The sequence below is a fragment of the Pararge aegeria genome, chromosome 21 (genome assembly GCF_905163445.1).
Source record: "Pararge aegeria chromosome 21, ilParAegt1.1, whole genome shotgun sequence".
Lineage (NCBI taxonomy): Eukaryota > Metazoa > Arthropoda > Insecta > Lepidoptera > Nymphalidae > Pararge > Pararge aegeria.
The window spans coordinates 12,981,653-12,996,387 of record NC_053200.1 but is presented as its reverse complement, the minus strand read 5'-3'; the positions used below and the strand labels follow the sequence as shown (position 1 = coordinate 12,996,387).

General features: G+C 36.6%; 2 protein-coding genes across 5 annotated transcripts in view; one reads left to right on the top strand and one right to left on the bottom strand.

The window, feature by feature from the left end:
• LOC120633016 (transient receptor potential cation channel trpm) overlaps positions 1–14,735 on the top strand; it is a 357,472-nt gene that overhangs the window by 105,365 nt on the left and 237,372 nt on the right. The window lies entirely within an intron of this gene.
• On the bottom strand, positions 3,758–13,066 carry LOC120633019 (venom carboxylesterase-6-like). The gene is made up of 3 exons (XM_039903050.1): positions 12,866–13,066; positions 5,195–6,447; positions 3,758–4,283 (listed from the first exon to the last, which is right to left on the bottom strand). Exons 1-3 carry the CDS (start codon positions 13,043–13,045, stop codon positions 4,028–4,030), a joined length of 1,689 nt encoding a protein of 562 aa, XP_039758984.1. The 5' UTR covers positions 13,046–13,066; the 3' UTR covers positions 3,758–4,027.

The window sequence follows — 14,735 nt, the reverse complement described above, 5'->3', positions numbered from 1 at the left end:
CCAGTACGTGCCTCTTACTTTTCTAAGTTATATGCGTTTTAAGCAATTAAAATATCACTTGCTTCTACGGTCAAGGAAAACATCGTAAAGTTTATAATGTTCTCAAAGGTGTGGAGTCCACCAATCCGCATTGGGCCAGCGTGGTGGACTAAGGCCTTAACCCCCTCTCATTGTAGGAGGAGACCCGTGATATGATGATGATGACGAATAAAGAAAATTCTTATAATTGGCCACGACGTTGGAATAGTTTTAGATTTTTTTTTTTTAATTTCAACTGACAGAACCTTTCAAATAACTTCCTGGCGTGCCGTAGTTCAAGTGGGCGCGGATTTGATCCTCTTCAGGGGCAATTTAGAAATTTCATATTCCAGAATGTTCTCCGGTCTGGTCTGTTGGTAGCCGTGTCTAGGTACAACCCTACCGACAAAGACGTACCGCCGAGCGATGTAGTGTGCCGGGACGATGTCGAGGACAAATCGATTAGGGTTGTGGCTTAGAACTGCCGTACCCCCTAATAGGCTAGCCCGATACCATCTTGGACTGCGTCATCACTTTCCATCAGGTGAGACTGCAGACTAGTAGTTTAATAAAAACAAACACTGCTTATATATACAGAAAAACTATGAACGTTGTATATAAAAACATAGCGGCCCGCTCCGACTTTGCACGGGCATAAAATATATATGCCTATGTCACTCAATGAAAACATGATTAAAATCGATCCAGTATTTTTGATTCATTTATTACTGCCCTTGGCCTGCACGCATTAAATTTGGAGTAAAACAATTCCTCTTTCCCTATACTTACTATGAAGATTTCCTGCTATCTTTGGAATATCTAAATTCATACAATTTTTATTACATTACACATTTTACTTATTTACTTTTTACATTTTTACCTAGGTATTTATTTTATTTTTACAACAATTAATATATTACAGGATGTCTTTATACACAACGTTCACAGCTTTCTTGTCATTAGACAATACAAACATGTTTTCTCTTGAGGTTACTCTTGAAAGAGCGACATACAGTTGGCCATGTGAAAAACAGTCAACGCTCAAATCTAAGCCTGCAACGTTGAAGGTTTGACCTTGCGATTTATTAATGGTCATTGCAAAATATGTCTTTACCGGAAACTGTAAATGTTTAAATTGGAAGGGAAAATCCGATGGTATCAGAGGGATTCGGGGAATCAATACATCTTCTCCGGTACCACATCCTGTGAGTATTGTGCACTCTATTATGAAAGTTTTCAGTGATTTTATCAGCAAACGCGTGCCATTGCAAAGTTTAGGTGGATTCAGGTTTCTTAATAAAATAACAGGACAACCTACTTTCAACACCATTTTGTGAGGAGGGAGTCCAGACGGGTTCAAAGAGTTTAGAAACTCTGTAGGAAAATGAACAGCTTCTTCCAAATAGAGAACAGTATCCACCGAGTAGTATATTTTCGTCGGCGCATCAATCTTTGAAAGAATCAAGTTATTTACCTTATCTACTTGTTCATTAGTTAATGACAGAATCGCTCTTTCTTTAAACCAAGATATTGTCTTGTTATGTCATCAATGTCAGGATAGACTTTGTTGACTAACTCTTGGATGTTGTCTATCAAAACACAAAGGTTTTCAAGGTTAATCCTTCGCTCACTTTGTGTTAATTCTCTATTAAAGATTCTCTCTCTCTCTCAGCTCTATATCTATCCCTAAGCTGACTGAGTCGAGCTTCACGTTCTGTTGACGATTCTTCATCTCTTTGTGAACGTACTCTTCTAGCATTCACTGAACTACGACCTATGTTCGAACGACGACGTCTTCCAGACATGACTTTATAATTTCAGAACAAAATTGACTCAGTTCTAGACTTATGTATGATTACCTACTTAATTCGATAAGGATTAATGCCGTATTGCTTAAAATAGCTTCGTAAATAAGCCATTTTTTCACGTAAAAAGTAAACAATAAAAATGGTTAATGTGGGTTATCCCTAAAATATAAACATACACCATCGCGGACTTTTTTGTAGACCTTTTTATGGTGTACAATACTGTAGTACATTAATTTGATCTAACTCGTAGGGTTTAGGCAGCGTTTTTTCTAAATTGCTAAATAAGCCCAAAAAATAGGTTAATTTACGACATCACGTTAGAAACCTCTAAAATTAGCAATGTTGCCTTAGTATATGATGCATGTATTATACATATACCCCTTCCTCTTGAATCACTCTATCTATTGGAAAAAACCGCATCAAAATCCGTTGCGTAGTTTTAAAGATTTAAGCGCACATAGGGATATAGGGACAGAAAAGGCGACTTTGTTTTGTTGTGTAGTGAAGTAAGGCTCAGTGACTAAGTTTTATTTTAGTCTAATTTTATTCGTCTGCGAAGATTGATAGATTTGGTTTAGTACAGGTTTGATAAAAAATATTTTACAATAATAAAATCAAAATACACTTTATTGTACACTAAAAATTACAAAATTAATAAATAATACCTAAAATACTTAACAATTATTACTTTAGTAGGTACAACAGGCGACCTTATGACCAAAAATCATCCATCATAAAAAAAATATAGATGAAAAGTCCGAACAATTCCATGCGTTGTTGTATAATGCAATAATTATAAAAATACAATGTAACATCATTGTGACTTTATTCGTAGTTAAATGTTAACAAGATTTACTGCGTGTGATAATTAATAAACTTTATTATTGTTATTATATACTAGCAAACCGCCCCGCTTCGCACGGGTGCAATGTATGTTAGTATGTATGTAACACGAATTTGTTTTTCGGGAGTTAAAATACCGTGCCTGCTACTCGCTCTGTCACTCCGTTTTAAAACTCTGATATCCTCTAAGATAATCATTTTGATGATATGCTGTACAGGACAGTTTTTATTCACACGAAATGCACAAACTAGCTATTGTATTTAGTTGTAAAATAGTTTTGTAAATAACCTATGTAACAAGGGAACAACCCAATATGCACTGCATATAAGATTAAGTGCAACGGATCAGTGCAGGCTAGCGACAACAGATGGCACCACTAGTCGTCTACCTCGCGCTATCGTTTGTCCATCGCCACAACACAATGGTCGATGTCTTTGGTTAGGAGTATCGGTCGTGGAATCGTATGCAGCTGATTCCTCTGGCAGTCCCAGGTGCTTGCGGCCGACTATCCGTCCTGCCCCTTGGTGCCCTGATTGCGGTTTTTTCTCACAACTAGTTTGGTAATGTGTGGACCTCCGTTTACCTTCCGACTACGGCTGCGCGGAGTCTAATTTAACCCTCCGCTCCCCGCAAGGACATCTTACATCCGTATTTTTTTTTTTTAATTTTTTTTAAAAGATGAAATTGACTTTTGTGGGTTATCCTTTGTAGAAAAACACACCTTTGCGGACTTATTTTAGATCCTTTTAAGGTGGATATTACTGTAGTATATTATTTTGATATATCTATGTAGTGCTTACTAACGCATATAGCTCATTGCTTGAAGATTTTATTTCGATTTTAGAGTTTCTTAAATCGAGCTACGACTCTAAGAATAAAAAATAAAAAAAAAACAAAAACGAGGGCAGGCGTTCCATTGCGGTAGGTCTGTTTATATCATATATGGGAAATTAAAGTTATGTATCGATAAAGATTACTATCAACAGCTGTAAGCAAACGAATAAAAAAATACAAAAAATATATTTATTTTAAGAATACCTATCATATTAACGTTATAATTAACTTACACATAAATAACCTTAGCCAATTTTACCTTCTGGGTGCGTACTTAGGCGGGGAATTTATCCCCTGAGAGCACAAAATAGGGCTTCGAAATCAACGTGAGTGAAGCCGTAGGCAAAGTCTAATATTGCATAATAAAACATAAGTTTAACACACATATTTTACTCCAGTTACAATTACTACAGTAAGATAGATTGCAAACATTCCGTCAAACTGTAAAACAGTTTGTTGACGGGACTTACTCATACGTATGCAATTGTTTATATCCTGCATTGCGAAGATACGTCAACGAAGTTTACAAAAACCTTAGTAACGCCTGCATGGCACAAACAACTAGCCCGAAAGTGAATAAACTTTCTGCAGAGGACTTTGGTGCGTGATAATGGGTTGCGAGTATCGGGTCCCAGAACATTCTAGTTTCCGTCTTGACATCCGTGGTCACTTTTTCTACGAACATTTTTTCGTCACCGCTGATACTAAGAATTGACGTGGCCCCACTTGTAACTGGGATCCATACCGCACCAGTATGAGGAGGTCGCAAAGATGGACTCCTGAAAACAAATGAAATAGAGATTAATTTGTATGCTCCCTTCAGAGGATACTCCGCTGGCTGGCTCCATCTGTACATGGCGATGTCCAGATTAGTGCGGTGATAGCCTAGTAGATAGAACTTCGACTTCACTTTCAGAGGGGCCGAGTTCGATCCCACCTCCAACTTTTCTAAGGTATGTGCGTTTTAAGCAATTAAAATATCACTTGCTTCAACATGGTGAGGAAACCTGCGTAATGATGTTCTTCATAAAGTTCTCAAGGGTGTCTGGAGTCCATCAATCCGCACTTGGCCAGCGTGGTGGACTGTGGCCAAAATAAAAGGGTTAACCCCATCTCACTGAGGAGACCCGTGCCCGGTAATGTGCCGGTAATGGGTTGATATGATGACGCACAGAATAAACTCTTATAAGATCGATCCGTCGTCCAACCGGCCGTATTTCAAATCCCTTAAGACTTACTATTGAGGCTATCCCTATTAATATTATAAATGTCAATGTAAGTTTGTTTGTTACGCTTTCACGCAAAAACTACTAAACCGATCCTCATGAAACTATGTACACATATTCTTGGAAGTGTTAGAAGTAATATAGGATACTTTTTATCCCGACATTAAGCTCGGTTCCTTTGGGAGAGGGGATGAGCGTTTGACGATTTTACACCATAACTCCGACAAATTATAACCGATTTAAATAATTATTTTTGTACTATAGATGTTTAATTTTGCCCAAACTGTGGTTGGAGATAGAGGACAGAACTCCTCAGCGGACAGGAGCAAACCCCTAATTTATGGCTTAGCGATACTGTTTTTTTTAGATCTACAACTAAATTTAATGCCACATCAAACAACAAAATCAAACGCAGACGAAGTCGCGGGCAACAGTTAGTATAAAATAAAAAGAAAAAATCTTACCCAGTGTATGCGAATTCTCTGAATCGTTGAGCAACTGCTATATTCGCACTTTTGTCTAAAACTTGTAAATCAAAGTTGAACAAATAATTTAGAATGGCTCCATGTCGCGCTCCACTGATTGGGACATAAGGATACTCAGAGTCCCAGTCAGAGTTATTTGTTCCCTTGTATGAGAAGTGCATCACGTAAACATTTTCCGAAGATTTCCAAGCCCTTTCCATGGATGCTCTTATAATAGGAAGAGTTATTAGAATGTCCCCATGATAATCCAAGTATTCCTCCATCCTTTGTGTGCTAATAGTGTTCTGACCAAAGTAAAACTCACGTATCTGACGTGCTACTGCCGTTTTGTTTTCTTTAGATTCAAAGGCGAGGTCAACTTGTATAAATTCATCAAAGAAAATTTGCATTTCCTGAATCCAACTGTGACTATATATCTGTGGCACGCGTAAGGTTCCTTCCCTATTCACGAAACCAGCTATGTAAGGAATTTGACTGAAGTTTCCTGATTTTAAAATATTAATAGGTGCGTCTGCAAGGAATGTGTCACTTGGATTCAAATTAACATTTTCAACACACGGAGCAAATAATAGAGAGGTATCATAAAAATTAATGAAGCTTAGAGCGCCGATAATTAAATAGGTTTCAGTAGATGCTATCTTTCTCGCCAAATCTGTTCTTGATAAGTCTGTGTATCCTAAATTTTCTGCCACTTTCTGAGCATGACTTATAGGATTGTACGAAACAGCCCACGGGGCCAAAGCTGACCCACTTAATACTATAGCTTTATGTGCTAAATTCTGAGACATTGGTGACAACGTTATCAAATCGACCAATGCAGCTCCGGATCCATGACCAACTAGTACGACATTGTTAGGGTCACCTCCAAAACCAGCAATGTTTTCTTTAATCCATTTGAGACCCTGGACGATGTCTTTCAAACCAGCGTTTCCAGGAGCATCGCTGACACCAAGACAAAGGAAACCGAAGATTGATAGACGATAATTAATCTTAACAATAACAAGATCTTCAACCAGGTTTTCGAAAGGATATGGTCTAGTGCTTGTTTTTTCATAATCCTCGCCTTCAATCCATACAAACACTGGTTTAGGTGTTGTAAGATTTTTCGTAAGGATGTCAAGAACTAGACAATCTTCCGTGCCGATAAATCCATATTCACTTGGTTGGGCACATATAACTGAATTATCGATGGCCTGGAATTCTTCAGTAAAAACTGGTGGCGGGATAGGTGCCTGAAAAAACGAAATTGCGATGTTATTCATTGCAAAGACTGAGAAAAAGATTATATAATACATTTTATTTTTTATTATATTTTAATAGACCTTTACATCAAAATTTACAAAATAACTAGTTTGACTAGTGCGTTGTAATGCCTGTTAAAGTCTACAAAGTCCTTGATGAGTGTACTGCAACTTAACTCGATGTTTTGTTTCGTTTCGCACGTAGTTCCCGGACTCATGAACATACAAACAAACTGCTCAGCTTAATAATAAGTGACGATAGAAATGATTGCATATCTTTTCAAGATAAGTATTTCAACAATCGGCTGAAATGTACGCGTATAATATATTAATTGGAACTTCATTCGCACACGTTGAAAATCGTATAAAACGTGCCGAGAACGTACAATAGTTACCTTTTTTTTTTTTTTTTTTTCGTGGGGAAATCCTCATGAATACGCCGGACTCTTACCGACTAAAACCCCACGGTGTTCCAACTCACCGCCTGGTGACTGGGTCATGGGAACGCTTTCGCACACAACCACAACCCAGTCAGACGTACAATAGTTACCTAACCTAACCTTAACTATTAAACTGTTCGTTTCATATCACAATTAACTTAAAATAATTGAGAGATGTATGGATTCGTAGCAACTTTAAGTAAATTTTCATCACCCAATTTGTAGATTTGAGGAAGTTTAAGAATCTGTGGGTCAAAGCTCGTGTCAGTATAAACGAGTGGTAATCATTTAGCTAAGATTCCAAATCGTAGTCTTAGTTGACTCGTATACGGAAGGTTAATCAAGAATTTATTAAGTGCTAGCGGTCACGCCCTAATTTATGTGGAATGTACGCATGTATTAAGTATCGGTAGATATTAAGTATTGTATTATGAAAATTAAGCTTAATTTGCTATACTCCGCGAACAGCAGGAGGATCTGTATGGTGTAATTTGTAACCACTTCAATACGTACACTCCACACCAAACAGATCCTCGGCAATGTACCCTCTACGCACGTTTCGCTCCGAAACTGGAGCATCCTCAGGAGATGTTGACTTTACAATCATTTATTCTTAACAATTATTCATTGTAACGCCTGCTTCTATCCAATATTAAGTATTGCACTGATGCTGTCGACTGAGGAGTACTGTCCTCTATCTAAAAGCATTCACTTGATCTTCACGGAGACTGAGCAGTAGAAAACTCCATGTGTTAGTAATTCACAGTGAACTTAATATCTATGTTAGTTAATATAATTAATGTTACTACATACTAAAGCTGACATCCAGTACGCTTTAAATACACTATCCTGCCTGTCGGCTAAAACCTTCAGAACTATAGTGGAGCTGCTCACGATCCTACGTTTGAGGGACGCGATATTTTTCCTAATAATTGCGAAGAAGCAATCAACTCGGTTCTCCGCAAACATAATATTGTGAGGTTATATCGAAGGGCTTGGAAAACCGACAAAACTTTTACGGCCTTATTTCATAGGAACCGTAAGGTTTTCCGGTAAAAAAATTCTCTCAAAGATAGCTATACATGTAATAAATAGCATTCAAATAGTATTTGCATGATGGGAAAATAGACAAAAATGAAAGAAAAAATTCAGTTTTTGGTTCTAATATAGCTGCCCTATCAAAATTTTTAAAATATATATAATGTACATCACTCGGGTCCCAGCTGAAAATCAGCGGCATGCTTGTACCTAGTGCATGGCAAATGCTGAGCTGTACACCCTTTCTGTCTGTTGTTACACACAAACATTCTGTTACTATATTAATATACTAGCTGACCCGCGCAACTTCGTCTGCATCAAATCGGTTATTATCGGATTTAATATCTTTTAGCATTTCTATACCCGTAGTAACGAATAAACGATAGGTCCAATTTGAACAATTTAAAGAGAAATTATTATTTATTTGGATCTGATAGGAACGTCACCATCTTAAGATTGTACCCGTGTTTTGATTGACAAATTATAACGAAAAGTGGTTAATGATTGACAAATCATTACTTTAAACATGTCAATCCATCCATACATACATACATCCCTCCATTCATACATCCTTACTTACAAACTTTCGCATTTATAATATAAGTAGGATGGTACTCATGCATTCGATAGCTGTCCCATATGCTTTGCGACTCGCTGTTATCTGTGCATAGTTATGTCCTTTATCTCCGACAATATTTATCTGATCTTTATTAAAATTACACAATACATGCTTGATAGTATACACTTTCAAATAAAAAAAGGAATTATTTAAATTGGTTGTAATTTAACGGAGCTATGAAGTAATATTGATAAAAAATTTCATCTCATTTCCCGGGAGAAGCTTATTGTTTATCGGGATAAAAAATAGCCTATTATGTTAACCCGGAATATCAGCTACCATTATACCAAATTTTATTTGAATCCGTTCAGTAGTTTTCACGTGATGCCCGGACAGACAGACAGACAGACAGACAAAAATTAAATAAAAATCTGTTTTGGACTCAGTATCGATTATAAAGCATCCCCCGGTCAAAATTTTCAAAATATATTAAATGTACAAAAATCTTCCAGTTACAGTTTTATTATATGTATAGAAGATGTACTGTTTGTAGCACTTAACATGAATAAATGTTTTTTCTTTCTTCCTTTTCTTTCTTTCTTACATGAATTATCCAGTTACAGTTTTATGTTATGTAAAGATATTTTTGGTTAAAAAGTAAATTATATCTACGGTTAAATGTCAAAAGTGAGCCATAGGAACATTTGAATTCCAGTCTATTCTACTCCCTTAAATCTAATGTTGCGTAATGACGTTGGGTACTTATTTAATATAGGACCGACAGCAATCGCTTCGATTAATGGATTACATATCAGAAATGAGAATCGGACGCAATCGGTCCTTATTTTAGATATTGGCCATATTATCTATCTGTTTCAACGTTATTAACCCATTAGAGAGCACGGGTCTCCTCGCAGAATGAGAATGGTTTAGACCGTACTCCACCATGCTAAGTACGGATTTGGTGGACAAAATTTATTAAAAGTTTTGCGCTAATGAAAAAGCTTGGATTTAAACTATTGCACTAACTTCATAGATGAAAAAAAAATACAGATTTCGTTTGTTTTTGACAACCTGCCTGGCGTAGCGGTTAGCACTGTAGATTTAGGTGGGAGGTCTCGGGTTGAATCCCTGGCTGGTGTCATATTTATTATATACTAGATGTATTTGTGTATATAGATAAATTAATTTATTATTTGTAATAAATTATTAATTATATACTATAGTAATATTGTTTCTTTAAAATATAAATATAACCTAAAATAAACTATTTAAAACTAAATAAAATCTAAAACGTCCTCGAAACCACCGCAGCGAGGCACAGTTCCTAAGATGCTGGCAGCATTGCCCCTTTGGATGGCCAAACTAATTCGTTGGCCAAGGTAACTGCCCGCTCTAGGATCACCGGTAGACTCGATAACCCTTTTCGACAATTCTTTGAAAAGGGCTCTTGCCTCCGGACCCCACGATCCCAAAGTCTCTACTCCAAAAACTACTATAGATTTATATACTATATACTAATATATATACTATGTATGATATGTATACTACTCTCTACTTGTGTATATTAGTTTATGTATTAGTATTTAGTTATTCGTATGTATTTATGTTATATTTTGTACCACCTGCAGTTACATCTCCTCTTTTTTTTCCTAATTCTTAGGTTGCCTGGCAGAGATCGCTTCTAAGCGATAAGGCCGCCTTTTGTATTCTACTTCTATTTTATGTTTCTTTTTTTCTAGTATAATTCTTAATGTGGTGTACAAATAAAGAGTTATAATAATAACAATAATAATTTGGGAATTATAATTTCTGAATTCTCTCTGATCTGGCCGAGTGGGAGGTTTCGGCCGTGGCTAGTTACCCTACCGACAAACATGCTTAAGAGAGCATGCAGGTTTCCTCATGTTTTCCTTCACTGTTATCAAGTGAAATTTAACTGCTTAAACAAATTCCGGGTTGAGAACTGGGTCCCCTCGAAGTCGAAGGCTATCGCCGATTGTCGTATCAGTTAACTTTTTATCAATTTTCATGAAAATTATCTAAAAGCGACGTTTGTATCACGATTCTTATCAGTTCCCGAAATCGTTATCTAATCATAATTCGATATTCGATAAATTTATTATCAGAGAACATAAATATGCACGCGAACATGACATCAAAACTTATTAACAGTGTTAAAATATGAGTTTGATTTAGTACGATTTTACTTTAGTTCGATTAACGTGCGTTTTATATATATTAAATCTGTCTATAATCTGTTGAAAAGTTGCTTAGCAAAGTTGTGAGTCAAAATTAAAAAATTCAAAAATGTTTTCTTCGTGAAGACCTTATCACATGCACTTATGAAGCGTCCATACATTTACCATGTTAACACTTATGTTAGGTGATGGTGATAACTGCATTCGTTAACTTAAAACTGAAGCTAGGAGGGTGCCAAACGCGCCAGGAATTAAAAAAATATTAATGAATATTTCCTTGACAACAACAGCTTTGCTAAGTAATAAATCTATAGAACACCGATAGATTGAGTATAGAAAACGGACATCTATCTATCTATCTATCTATCTTAATATATATAAATCTCCTGTCACGATGTTTGTCCGCGATGGACTCTTAAACTACTTAACCGATTTTTAATTAAATTGGCACACCGTGAGCAGTCTGGTCCAACTTAAGAGATAGGATAGCTTAGATCTTTAATTATAGTCGCAATTTTATTTTATTGCAAATTATTTGTCTATAATTAATTGACAGTCACATGTTATATATATATATACTACTATACTCATTTAAGGCTTAGTGATACTGAATACTTTAAAAACAAAATCAAACGCAGACGAAGTTGCGGGCAATAGCTAGTCTGTATATATAAAAGAGAAAGTGTGTGGGTATGTTCCGTATAGGCTCGGAAACGGCTGGACCAATTTCAATGAAACTTTCAGAAATCTCCGGAATTACCTGGCGAGTAATCCTTTTAAGTTTGGTGACGATCGGAGCACTCCTATTTTTGAACTGTCAAATACAGCTTTTATTTACTATGATGATATTCTATTGTTGGGTGTACATGGATGTAGATTTCATCCCGTTCTTCACCCGCTCGAGAAGAGACTAGAATAGAATGAATAGGGAGAGACATAAATGATTTAATATATTATGAGACTTAAACTAAAAATTTAATGATGTAAGTTCATTGTTTAAATTAAATAAAGCAAAATCTAGCCCGGCGAAGCGGGCTGGGTACGCTAGTAACTGTATAAATCACACAGTAATTATCATAGTCATTATTATCTTCATATAAACGCCTCGGCCTCCTCTCTCATAAGAGGAAGATATCGACCCACTTCCCTGCAACCATGCGGTTTAGTGGGCTTACTCAAATGTTATTAATTACCGTGTCTGATCACTTAACGTGCTCTTTTAAGCAAGGGGCAGGATACTGCTAATTTTGACTGTCAGTTAGGATAAATAATTTCCGGAGAAAGGGATAATGCGGTTGGTCAATGCGATGCAGTGGGTTGGGATATATTGCAAAGGAAAGTTTGTACGGGAAAAAAAATTATAGAAGGTTTTGCGCTAATAAAAAGCTTGGATATAAACTATTGCACTAACTTCATAGCTAAACAAAAAAAAAGGTATCGTATGTTTTTGACAGCCTCTTTTGATTTGAGTGGGAGGTCCCGGGTCCGCAGGGGTCATCTGAATTCTCTTTGATCTGGCCTAGTAGGAGGCTTCGACCGTGGCTAGTTACCCTATCGACAAACATGTGCTTCTACGCTATTTAATGTTCCAGTAAGATGTCGCGTAGAAACCTATAAGTAGTATGAGTTTAACATATGTTTAATATATGCTTTACCCCTAGACCGCATAATCACTTTCCAATAATTGAGATTGCAGTCAAGGGATTACTAGTAGTAGAATAAAAAAATGGACTTCTTCTTGGACTAAGGAGTAGGGTACGTTATAGAGTTTTGCCAGCTTTTGTTTTAAGTTACCGAATGTAGTTGTATAACCTTCGTCTAATTATAATTGAAATATATATGCACTTAATATTAACGTTTTATGGGTACCTGTGGACTGTGGTAGCCATATAGCGTACATATTAAGTGTATATATTTGACGGCCGACTGGCGCAGTGTGCAGCGACCCTGCTTTCGGGCCTTAAGGCTGTGGGTGGTTGTCTGGGTGTTCATATGAATATTCTAAGTATTTATGTATATTGTTCATGAAAATATTAATCAATCATCAAATATTAATCAATCATTTATTTATTTTATATATGAGATGCGGCCTTAGGGTAGTCTAGGATTGAATTCTCTAGTCAAGGATAGTTTTCCTATTCAACGCTTGTTAGTTAATGAACAAATATTACCTTGAACCTGTTTTCCCCGGTGGTGTTACCAGCATATGGAATTCCGTAGAAGGTCAAATAGTCGCCATCTTCAACGTGTCGTCCCACGACAACACCCTGCTTCGTATTCACCTTGGGCATCTCCTGCGCGTGCGCAAGTGCGCACAAGCACAAAAACAACCACATTGCGTGTACACACATTGACAGAACAAGACACACTTGCATCCCCTTCGTCGAACCGACGTGGAATGACTGTAGTATGCGATATGAGTGCTTTATATTGCTACGAATTGATAAAAAATATATGATGATTATCTATTTAATACTTTGCTCGAATAATTGCTCGATATTGAATGAATGAATGAATGAATCAAATATAGCAATTAAAGTAATAAATAAATAAATAATTATTATAATTATTAATAAGTAGGTTTGTTCATTATACAATTTAAATAAATTAATATTATTTTCATTATAATAAAATAAAAATATATTAAGAAAACTATTTATATCTTCATTTAATGAAAAATTTAGTCACCGAATAACTGTGATTATAACATTTCTTAAACTATATTATATTCATCCTTGTATACTTTATCCTGGGGAAAGGGCCTGGTGGCTTGAGATACAGGTTCTACCTAGTTCAAGCATCAGTCCCCACATTATAAAATTGTAACAAAATAACCCGTAAGCAACATTATATTGTACTCATACTCATAAGTAATGTGGAGAAATAAATAAATCATTCATTCATTCAATTGCTCGATATTGACCCTTTAAGCTGAAGTTCGTTGGTGTATTTTATTTTTATTCCACTACAAGTTAGCCTTTGACTGCAATCTCACTTGATGATGAAGATGGTATTAGTCCGGCAGTACGCTATAAGCATTGAGCGGTTATAGCCCATTGGGCAGGACTTCGACTTCACTTTCGAGGGGCCGAGTTCGAAACCCAGCGCACCTCTAACTTTACTAAGTTAGGTGCGTCTTCAGCATTTCAAATAACACTAGCTTCAAGGGTTTTTTTTTTTAAAAGTGAGGAAACTTGCATGCCTGAGAGTTCTCCATAATGTTCTCAAAGGGTGTGGAGTCCACCAATCCGCACTGGGCCAGCGTGGTGGACTACGGCCTTAACCCTTTCTCATTGTGGGAGGAGACCCGTGCCCAGTAGTGGGCCGGTGATGAACTTAATTACTTAAAGCGCTCATAACATATTTCATTTGTTTTATTTAAAGAAATAATTGACGGACGAAACAGATAGCCCACTTGATGGTAAGTGGAAAACTGTCGCCTATAAACAGAGCGACAGCTCACAGGGCATGCAAGTAGCACGTCATGCGATCTGACGCCCTGTTCCCATCAATTTGAGGCTTACGTGCTAAGCCTCGCAACCACACCCTTCAGTCGCTGTGTACTGTGTACCGGACACAGCATTGCCGCTAAGCAGCAACAATGCTGCTTAGCGGCAGAATATAATATAAGCATGGCGATAGTAGGTACTTCTCCGGACGAGCTCTGTCACATAAAGCCGTCTGGTACTCCCATTTTGCAAAACCAAGTTCTTCGGTAACCCTTCCACTTCTAAGGCTGTTGTGCATTGGAATAATTTGACTGCTGCTATCCGTAAAAGTCAATCCCTTCCCATATTTAAGTGTCGTCTTAAAGACTACTATCTGTCTTTGAGTAAAGTAATTTGAACAAATATCGTAATTAATGTGTATTATTTGTATTTTTCTTGTTTCATTATATAATTATATATGTATTTATATATATATTATTTTATATCTATGTGTATGTATGTCTATTTATTTTCGAATATATATGTATATATAATTGCACTATCCCGCTCTCTTGCAGCTTTTCCTTCAGCGAGAGGTTTCCTGTAAGAGATT

What these genes read in the sequence shown, in the direction of transcription:
- LOC120633019 (XM_039903050.1), bottom strand. Translation starts at nt 13,045, where the DNA reads ATGTGTGTACACGCAATGTGGTTGTTTTTGTGCTTGTGCGCACTTGCG. An exon ending in CCGGGGAAAACAGGTTCAAG is followed by an intron (nt 6,448 to 12,865) that starts GTAATATTTGTT and finishes TCGTTTTTTCAG; the next exon opens with GCACCTATCCCGCCACCAGT. An exon ending in AGAGAATTCGCATACACTGG is followed by an intron (nt 4,284 to 5,194) that starts GTAAGATTTTTT and finishes ATTTGTTTTCAG; the next exon opens with GAGTCCATCTTTGCGACCTC.